General features: G+C 48.5%; 1 protein-coding gene across 2 annotated transcripts in view; it reads left to right on the forward strand.

Moving 5' to 3' along the window:
- Emc1 (ER membrane protein complex subunit 1) overlaps positions 1 to 10270 on the forward strand; it is a 25183-nt gene that overhangs the window by 856 nt on the left and 14057 nt on the right. For both annotated transcript variants that reach the window (XM_021199876.2, XM_021199877.2), the window contains exons 2-12: positions 616 to 740; positions 1049 to 1114; positions 1336 to 1429; positions 3910 to 4038; positions 6131 to 6257; positions 6909 to 7058; positions 7375 to 7542; positions 7679 to 7750; positions 8061 to 8123; positions 8969 to 9091; positions 10084 to 10180. In XM_021199876.2, the coding sequence (XP_021055535.1) occupies positions 616 to 740; positions 1049 to 1114; positions 1336 to 1429; positions 3910 to 4038; positions 6131 to 6257; positions 6909 to 7058; positions 7375 to 7542; positions 7679 to 7750; positions 8061 to 8123; positions 8969 to 9091; positions 10084 to 10180 (1214 nt within the window). The remainder of the gene's footprint in view (positions 1 to 615; positions 741 to 1048; positions 1115 to 1335; positions 1430 to 3909; positions 4039 to 6130; positions 6258 to 6908; positions 7059 to 7374; positions 7543 to 7678; positions 7751 to 8060; positions 8124 to 8968; positions 9092 to 10083; positions 10181 to 10270) is intronic.

Here is a 10270-nt window from a genome sequence, read left to right on the forward strand (position 1 = left end):
ATATATATATATATATATATATATATATATATATATATATAAAATGTTTTTTAAGGTGTTCATTTTGGGTCCTGGTCCCACCAACAACCTTTAGCCTGTCTGGACTTTGGTGGATCTGATGCCCCTTTCTGGTGTGTCTGAAGACTGTGACAGTGTACTCACATGCATTAAATAAATCAATCAATCAATCTTAAAACCAAACCCCAGAAGCTCCTTTAAAACAAACTAGGCTAAATAACACAACAGTCTAAATGAGAGATGCAGTCTAAGTGCCAGGCTCGCTCAGTGTGCCTCAGACAGCAGCATTTCCCCATTGCAACAGTGTGCAAGCACACATGTCCCTGGAAGTCTGTTGCAGCTAAAAATTAATTAGGCTCTGGGGTGTTGCCGGAGTAGGTAGGTGTCACATTTAGCTGGCAGACTGGCATTATGTCCCGTGTATTTGGTGGCAATTCTCTCCTATCTTCTTTTGCTTCTGAGTACGTTGCACAGAATTCTTGGGTATGCTCGGAGCTCTTCATTAGCACGCACTTCTTGCGTGTGCTGAGGGAGATGTGCTGGTGTGAGGCAGCGGTTTGTCTTCGTGCCCTGATGTCCCCCTGCACTGGCCCTCAGGAGACAGCAGTATGTTGGGAAGATCAAGTTTGCCTCCTTGGAGTTTTCCCCTGGATCCAAGAAGTTGGTCGTGGCCACAGAGAAGAATGTGATTGCTGCGTTAAATTCTAGGACTGGAGAGATCTGTGAGTGAACTGTGGAGACCTGAGGCTTCAGGGAGGGAAGCTGACTGGGTGCATCGAGTGACTTGCGGCTTGCCTTCTTTTTACATTCCCTAGTGTTGTCTTTCACTGTGTGTGTTTGTGGCACTGCCTTTATAACACTGCAAAAGCTACCTTCTATCCTGTGAAGCCTTAGATGACTACCCTTGAGTTGTCCCTGCTGCTGGGATTGTTTGTTAGATAATGCTGTGCAAATGAAGGCCTCAGCCCCTTTCTGGTCTCGTTGGGTCACACAGGCACTCGTAGCAATGTCTGACTTTCTTATCTCTCAGTGTGGCGCCATGTTGACAAAGGCACAGCAGAAGGGGCTGTGGATGCCATGCTGGTCCATGGACAAGGTAAGCAGAGGTCTCCTGGTCTCCATTGTGGGCTCAGCCCCATCTCCCATTTCTTGGTTCTTTGCTTAGTCTGGGTCTGATGGGGAAGGGAGGAGAGGTACTTCTGACAGCGGAGGAAACAGGGTCCCTGGTTAATGTCTGTTTACGATCATGAGCTGGAGGCGGGGTCATGCCGCAACTGAGCAGGTTTTGAAAATGGCAGTGGACTTTATCTCTTCCAGATGCAATCACTGTATCCAATGGAGGGCGCCTCATGCGTTCTTGGGAGACCAACATCGGGGGCCTGAACTGGGAGATAACTCTGGACAGTGGCAGGTAGGGAAGAAGTGGTGCGTCATGGTGGTTGAGTGAAGGGACCTGCATAGACAGCAATGCTGGGCTATTGGTTTTTTTTTTTCCCCTACCTCAGAGACCACTGAAGAGACATAGATGCCTATCCTTTAAAGCTTTTTTCTTATGTGTATGGGTGTTTTGCCCACTTGTGTGTCTGTGGTCCACATGAGTGCAGTCTCTTTGGAGGCCAGAAGAAGGTGTTGGATCCCTTAGAACTGGATTACCAGCCAGCTGTGAGCCATATGGGTGCTGGGGATTGAATTTAGGTGCACTGGAAGGTCAGCCAGTGCCATCTCTATTCCAGTGCCCTCCACCCTCCTTTTTTTGACGTCTCTCTATCTCTGGCTATCCTGGAAATATGTAAATCAGGCTGGCTTTGAACTCAAAGAGATCTCTCTGCCTTTACCTCCCAAGTGCTAGGAGGACTCAGATGCCCATTCTTGATTTGCTTGCTGTAGCACACGTGTGTTTATTCCCTGAGCAAATGAGAGTGTGGAAAGAGATTTTATAAGTCATTTTCTATGAATTAGGAGGTTTTTGTTAATTGATCATCTATTAGACGCACAGTGCTGTACTAGACACAATGTTTATTCTGTTCTTGAAGCCTGTTGGATCTTAATATATGGACTTTACATACCGTGTTCTAGGTAGAAGAACACTACACAAAGCTTTCCATGTCTGTCTGTCTTTCTTTCTTTCTTTCTTTCTTCTTTTTTTGTTTTTGAGGCAGGGTTTCTCTGTGTAGCCCTGGCTGTCCTGGAACTCACTCTGTAGACCAGGCTGGCCCTGAACTCAGAACTGCGCCTGCCTCTGCCTCCCGAGTGCTGGGATTAAAGGCGTGCGCCACCACGCCCGGCTGCTTTCCATGTTTCTTATGTTTGTTTGCTTTGAGATAGATCCATGTAGCCCAGGTTGCCCTCAGAATAGCTATGTAGATGAGGTTGACTTTGGACTTTTGGGGTAATTTTAGTTATTATCATCGTGTGTGTGTGTGGGAGTGATTTAGTTATTATCATCGTGTGTGTGTGTGTGTGTGTGTGTGTGTGTGTGTGTGGGAAGGAGAGTGTGCGTGCCACATGATGTAGAGGTTAGTGAACAGCTTTGGAGCTGTTCTTTCTTTCTACCTTCATGTGGGTTCTGGGGACCGAGCTTGGGTTGTCAGCCTTGCTCAGGAAGTGCCTTTACCTGCCAAGCCATTTCGACAGTCCTGGCCTTTACTTTCTGACACCCCTGCTTCTACCTTTCAAGGTCTGGGATTGCAGAGCTGTACCACATGCTTGAGTCTGCATTTTAGTTCTGTGCGAGCGAATAGCTTGGACCATTGCTGAGGTTATTCTGTGAACTTATTGGCTTTCGCTTGTGAGTCTTTTTTTTTTTTTTTAAGAATTATTGAGCTCAGCCTGGCGTTGTGGCGCACGCCTTTAATCCCAGCACTCGGGAGGCAGAGGCAGGCAGATTCCAGAGTTCGAGGCCAGCCTGGTCTACAAAGTGAGTTCCNGTGTACTTGGCTAGCCAGGAACTCACTATGTAGGATAGACTGGCCTTGAATTCATAGTGTTGGGATTAAAGATGTAAACTAGTATGTTCTGTCTCGGGTCTTATTTTTAAATTCTTCCCATCAAGCTTTCCAGGAATAAACTTTGGGGAGAGCTGTGCTGGCATTTTCTACCTTTCTTCTTTTTCTTTAAAAAAAAAAAAAAAAAAAAAAAATTATGAGCTCTTAAGCTCTTACCTCTCATTCTTATCTCTAGCTTTCCTTTTCCCCCTCTCTTCATGTGGCCATGGCTGGCCTCTCTTTCTTTCTCTACCTTCTCTCTTTCTCCTTGCCTTTCTACAGTAAATTCTACAGTAAAGCTCTAAAACCATTACAATTAAAAACAAAACAAAACAATTATTTATTTATTTTATGTATATGAGTACACTATAGCAGTTTTCAGACACACCAGAAGAGGGCATCTGATCCCATTACAGATGGTTGTGAGCCACTATGTGATTACTGGGAATTGAACTCAGGACCTCTGGAAGAGCAGTCAGTGCTCTTAACCACTGAGCCGTCTCTCCAACCCCTCACTTATCTGTCATACCATAGCAGTTCAGTTGATTAGTGTTTGGTGGTCCATGGGTGGCAAGCACACTGTGAATCTGAGAAGGCTCTGTCATCAGGTTCATGCCCAATTGTGCACGTGGTTCTAAGCTTCAGTAATAGCACTGGGGGATGGAGGCATGCTAGAGGGTAAGTAGGGAGAGGAATATATAACCTGTGGGAGATGTGGGGGCTGGAGGGCAGTGTGCCTAAGTGGTTGCAATGCAGATTTTCAAGTTGGCAGAGCCAGGATCAGGCAGACCTTGCACTGGGACTTAGGTCTATTCATTTTCTGACTCAGCAAACTTCAGCAAGCAGTGCAAGAGGCAGCAGTGGGGTAGCCACTCTAGCTGCAGCCCTCACCCATGCCTGTGCTCAGTTTCCAGGCCCTTGGGCTGGTGGGCCTTCAGGAGTCAGTGAGGTACATTGCGGTTCTGAAGAAGGCCACCCTCACCCTCCATCACCTCTCCAGTGGGCACCTGAAGTGGGTGGAGCATCTGCCAGAAAGGTAAGGCTGTCTCCTCCCAAGTGATGACTACCTTGTCCCAATCCCTACAGTGCTCTAGCTCCTTGACGGTGCTTGGCCAGGTGCCCTCCTGTTGGCACCACGTGGGAGTAGTATGCTCGCGCATGTGGGTCTGAGTGGAAAGGCCATGGCTACATACTTGGAGTGTCCTTGGAAGGGTGGAGAAAATTCAAACTGTGGCATGAGAGCCGCCACACAAGGGAGCCTCTCTTGCTCATGCGCACAGGGCTCTGGGCCCTACTTTCATAGTAGTCTGATACTTTCTTCATAGTAAGAGTTACAGCTACAGGGAGGGGCCGAGGGAGGCTCGGAGTGGTTTCCAGAGGTCTCAGGGGTTAGAAGCAGGAAAGCTAGGAAGGAACGGGGTGGGTAGAGGTCAGACAGGCACTGGCTTCAGCTACTTGCAATCATTTCCAAAAGGTTTTCAAAAGTGAAATTGCTAAAATTAAGGCTGGATATGGGCTCTGTGGCACAGCCTACCTGGCATGCACAGGTGCCTGCATTTGGCTCTTTTTTTTCCCTTTTAGGTCTTTAGAGACAGGGTTTCTCTGTGTAGCTCTGGCTGTCTCTGGAATTCATTCTGTAGACCAGACTGGCCTAGGACTTACAAAGATCTGCCTGTCTCTGCCTCTCAAGTGCTAGGATTAAAGGAGTGAACCACCGCAGTCTGGCTTTTGTTTGGTTGTTAGCCTTACTAAAAAATGGGTCAAATTCTTGTTTGAGCATGGTGGTGTGCATCACACTTACACAGACACACACAGACACACACATGCACATATAAACATACACACATATAAACATACACAGACACATAAGCACACACACAGACACACACATAAGCACGCATACACATAAAAACACACACATGCACACATAAACCCACCCCCCCCCACACTCCTAATTCTAGGGGGAAGCCAAGACATGAGGATAATAAGTCATCCTCATCTTGGGCTACATAGTGAGAGTTTTTTTTTTTGTTTGTTTGTTTGTTTTGTTTTTTAAGATTTATTTATTATTATACATAAGTACACTGTAGCTGACTTCAGACACACCAGAAGAAGGTGTCAGATCTCATTATGGATGGTTGTGAGCCACTATATCGTTGCTGGGATTTGAACTCAGCACCTTTGAAAGAGTACTCAGTACTCTTACCCACTAAGCCATTTCTCCAGCCTGTTTTTGTTTGTTTGTTTGTTTGTTTGTTTTTTTGAGACAGGGTTTCTCTGTGTAGCCTTGGCTGTCCTGGAACTCACTTTGTAGACCAGGCTGGCCTCGAACTCAGAAATCCACCTGCCTCTGCCTGTGCTGGGATTAAAGGCATGCACCACCACGCCCGGCTCTGTTTGTTTGTTTTTAAAGTTTAGTAATGTATGAGTTTTCTGCTGCATGTATGCCTGCAGGCCAGAAGAAGAAGGCACCAGATCTCATTATAGATGCCTGTGAGCCACCATGTGATTGCTGGGACTTGTACTCAGGACCTCTGGAAGAGCATCTAGTGCTCCTAACCACTGAGTCATCTCTCTAGCCCCGTTTTTTTTTTTTTTTTTTTTTTTTAAAGAAAGAAAACCAAACCAAGAAACAGAAAACAAAAAAATCCAAATACCCGAAAGTCAGTATCCTAGAGAACTAAGCAAAACATCCGTGAGTCTGGCCTGCCTGACGGGGCCTACCTCCACAGCCTCACTCAGCCATCTGGCATGGTGCCACATACAAGTGGGCATGGCACACCTATCACTTAGGAAAAGCTGGCCGCCTGGTTTATATATGTGATGCAATTTGAATATGTTGTTGAGAAGTTCAAATTAAAGACAAAAGCAAGAGTGGGCAGTGGGGCGGGGCTGGGCAGTGGGGCTCCTGTCTAGCAGTTGTGAGGGAGGCCCTGGGTTTGATCCCTCACACTGCAAACAGCAACAGCGAAGAACCCAAAGGCAAAGGCTGTGTGAGCCAAACAACTCTGCTTGGGGCATTTCAGCTCGTGATACCGCACTAGGAAGTGGCAGCTTGGTTTTGGAGGCCCCTGGGAAAGCTCAGGCCTAAGGGCTCATGGCGGCCTTGTCCTCTCCTCCTCCCTTAGTGACAGCATCCTCTACCAGATGGTGTATTCCTATGGTTCCGGGGTGGTCTGGGCCCTTGGCATCGTTCCCTTCAGCCATGTGAACATCGTCAAGTTTAACGTGGAGGATGGAGAGATTGTTCAGCAGGTACAGAAGGGCACCTGGCTCCTTGTGGGTGGGAAGGCGGTGATGGAGGCCTTCTTTTCATAGGGTCCAAGGAACTTGGCAGGGCAGCTGCAAAAGCAGCTTGTGTTCCTGATGCCCGTCTGCTGCTGCTGGCTTGTCCTCAGCATACGTTTAAAGTACTTTGTTAATACACGGTGCTCTTCCAGGCTGGCAGAGAGCTACTCAGATCTAGCCACTGTCTCTCTCTCTCTCTCTCTCTCTCTTTTTTTTTTTTGGTTTGATTTTTTGCGACAGGGTTTCTCTGTGTAGCTCTGGCTGTCCTGGAACTCACTCTGTAGACCAGGCTGGCCTTGAACTCAGAAATCCGCTTGCCTTTTCCTCCCAAGTGCTAGGATTAAAGCCACTGTCTCTTTAAGAACTTCTAAGGGAGATATGAAAGAATGGGAGTTCAGCCTGCAATAACCCCTGACCCCTCAGGCTCTGGGTCTCCTAGGGTTTGCTGTGTAGATCAGGCTAGCTTCCCAGACCTCTGCCTCCCAAGTGCTGGAGTTGAAGGTGTGCTACCATGCTCGCCAGGCGTGTATTTTGAGCCTTTGTGGGAATCCAGCAGTTACTCTGCTGATTTGCTGCTGCTGCTGATCTTCATGAGTCTGTTGTAAAATCTCTCCACAGGTCAGGGTTTGGACTCCATGGCTGCAGCACCTCACTGGGGCTTGTGGTGTGGTAGATGAGGCTGTCCTGGTATGCCCAGACCCCAGCTCACACTCACTGCACACGTTGGCCCTGGAGACGGAGTGGGAACTGCGACAGATCCCCCTGCAGGTGAGAGGCTGCTCTTTTGGTCTGAGATGTGACCTGCTGTAGGGCGGAGGATAGCTGGCAGTATTGCTGAGGGACAAGCAGTGCTTCCCTGAGGTTGCTCATGCTTTGCTGAGCTTAGACACCCATGGGAGAGGGTCAGCCTCTGGCTGACATGCTGTCCGAGGCTGCAGACCATGCTCTCTCTTGGGGACCTTGAATAGGAACTTCTGGAGCCATTGCCCTAGTTTAGAACTGCTCCCTGGCAAAGCAGGGTAGACAGCCTCGTCTTGATGGTTTGGGAGGGGTAAACTGCTCACCCTTTTCTTGTCTCCCCTAGTCTCCTGACTTAGAATTTGGAAGTGGATTCCAGCCTCAAGTGATGCCCACACAACCCAGCCCAGTGGCTCCTTCTCGGGCTCAGTTCTTCCTGCAGTTGTCCCCGGGCCACTACGCTCTACTGCACTACCACCATGGTGCCGTGACTCTGCTCAAGAACTTCCCCCAGGTAACTGCAGGCAGAGTGGTTGCTAGGAGCAGAAGGGTCTTCTGGGACAAAGCTGGTAGGAGGCAGAACTTTTGAACCCTGACACATTTGCCTTAAGTCCCAGTGTCTGGGAGCTGCTATCTCATTTTCCTCACAGGCCACGCTGGTCAGCTTTGCCACCACAGGGGAGAAGACAGTGGCTGCAGTCATGACCTGTCGCACTGAAGTGGTGAGTACCATGGGTGACAGCGAGCACATGGGCCTCCTTATCTCTGGGAACCCTGATGGTCGGTGTCACAAGGGTGGGAGGCCGCACAGAGAGGAGTTCTCTTCTCATCTCTACAGCTTTCTACAGAGACTCCACCTCAATAGGAATAGGATCCTAATGTGGCCACCTTACTTTCCCAGACTGTTACGGGTTCATAGGCTGGTGGGGAGGGCCATGAGAAGTGAGATTTGCCTTCTGACTGTGCTGAGAAGACAGAAGTTTCTGGGAAGGAACCCTTTGGCTGAAGGTTCTCTCACCTTCCTTTCTCTAGCAAAAACCTGTCAGTGCTGGAGATGGGTCTGTGGCGAGCTTTCCTGAGACTTCTGGTGCACAGGTAGGGTGTGGCATTGGCAGACAGGGTGTGGCATTGGGTGGTGGGGCAAACCTACAAACACAGGAGGTTGCTTAAGAAAGCCAAGATTAACTGGGGCTAGCAGGTCCCCTCCAGTCCTCAGCTTCAGGTGGGGTCCAGGGACTGTCAGCTGAATGGACTGTTTTGTCCCTTCTCATGGCAGAATGAGGAGGTAGACTCCAGAGATCTTTTCTTCCCGACTTGCTTCTCCGAGCCTCAGTTTCCCCAGTCCTCTGGGGTCTCTAGTTGGTAGAGCCCAGCGGTGTTCCGTAGTACACTGGGCGGCTGTGGGGCCCTGACAGGGGGCTTCATAGCCCAAGTTCTCCCTTCCTTTCTTCATGTCTGGGACTCTCTGTTCCCTGTACACACTTGCTCCTTTCTGAGATGAGCATGGTTGTGGCATTGGCTCCCTTCTCAACACACATAGTACTTGTTCACACCTGGCCTTCTTAATTTCCTTTTTTTTTTTCTTTCATGACAAGATTTCTTTTCTTTCCTTCTTTTTTTTTTTTTTTTTGGACAAGATTTCTATGTTAGCCCTGGCTGCCCTGGAATTCACTGTGTAGACCAGGTTAGCCTCATGCTCCCAAGTGTTGTGATTAAAGGATGCGGTCCCCCACCCAGCTTCTGGCTCCCTTCTCAGATGCACAGTAGTTATGATCTTGTTCATTTATTCAGCAACCTTATTTCTACTGTAGGTTTCAGCTCTCTTGACTTCCCTTTTCACAGGTTTTTCTTCAGGCCTATTCCTTCTTGAGGGTGTTTGCACAGTCTTTTTACACACTATAGGGGACTTTATTGTTGGCCCCCACTGTATGTACTTCTAGGACTCTCTGGCTTGCTTCAACCAGACCTACACCATTAACCTGTACTTAGTGGAGACAGGTCGGCGGCTACTAGACACTTCCATTTCCTTCAGCCTGGAGCAGAAGGGCACTCGACCTGAGCAGGTAAGTAAGACAGCCTTGGCCTTCACACTCTATTCTGTGGGCTTCATGTCTTTGGGGCTGGGCCACAGCTGTGAACAAGGCTCCTAGTTCCTCCAGAGCTACTGTCTGATGGCTGGTGTTGCTGTTGTTTTAGAATTATTGTTTTACATGTATGAATATTTTGATTGCATGTATTATGTGTACCACATGGGCACATGGAACATTTGATCCCCTGGGGCTGGAGTTACAGACAGTTTTGAGCTGCCCTGTGGTAATAGGAATTGAACCTTGGTCCTCTGCAATAGTAATACATGTACTGACTCTCCAGCCCACTGCTGTCACTGTGTGTGAGGCCCTGCACTTAGCTGTTGGTTATGTGTTAATCTGTAGGGCATCTTGGTAGTCTTGTGGATTGGTTGTTACTGACCTGGTTTGTGAATGTGCCGGTTGCCCAGGGCATTTTGAGCCATGGAGCTACTAAGACATGTTACTGGGGTTCATACTCCAGACAGACTCCCTAGTAAGACATGTTGCTAGGGTTCACACTTCAGACAGACTCCCTAGTAAGACATGTTGCTGGGGTTCACACTCTAGATGGACTCCCTAGTAAGACGTGTTGCTGGGGTTCACACTTCAGACGGACTCCCTAGATGTACTAGTAACCTTACCCAGTGTTCTTCTGGGACATTGAATTGTGTCCCTCAGCTTCTGGGATGGGGCCTCTTCATTCCTAAAGTTCTGGCCTGGCCTTCTGCTCACCTTGTTGGGTCCAGCTGGGGCATGAAAGGATGATAGTCCCTCAAATACTTGCTGCCCTGCATGGACACATCAGCGAGAGCCTCAGTTCATTGCTGGTTTTAAAGAGTGTGTGCTTTCTTACCAATGCTCAGATAATCACTATATTGTGTAGACATCAAGTCATGCCATGGCCTGGATCTCACCCGATTCCCAATCCTTTGAATCTTGGGGTCCAGTATCTTGGTGCCACTTGGCATCTTACTGTTGGCTTCTAGCTGTACATCCAGGTGTTCTTGAAGAAGGACGACTCGGTGGGCTACCGGGCCTTGGTGCAGACACAGGACCATCTGCAGCTTTTCCTGCAGCAGCTTGGTAAGTGCCTCATGCAGCCATGTTTGTGCCTGCTTTAAATTCCAGTCATTGGGGGAGAGAGGGGTGTGTGTGTGTGTGTGTGTGTGTGTG

This window comes from Mus pahari, chromosome 6, assembly GCF_900095145.1.
Source record: "Mus pahari chromosome 6, PAHARI_EIJ_v1.1, whole genome shotgun sequence".
NCBI lineage: Eukaryota > Metazoa > Chordata > Mammalia > Rodentia > Muridae > Mus > Mus pahari.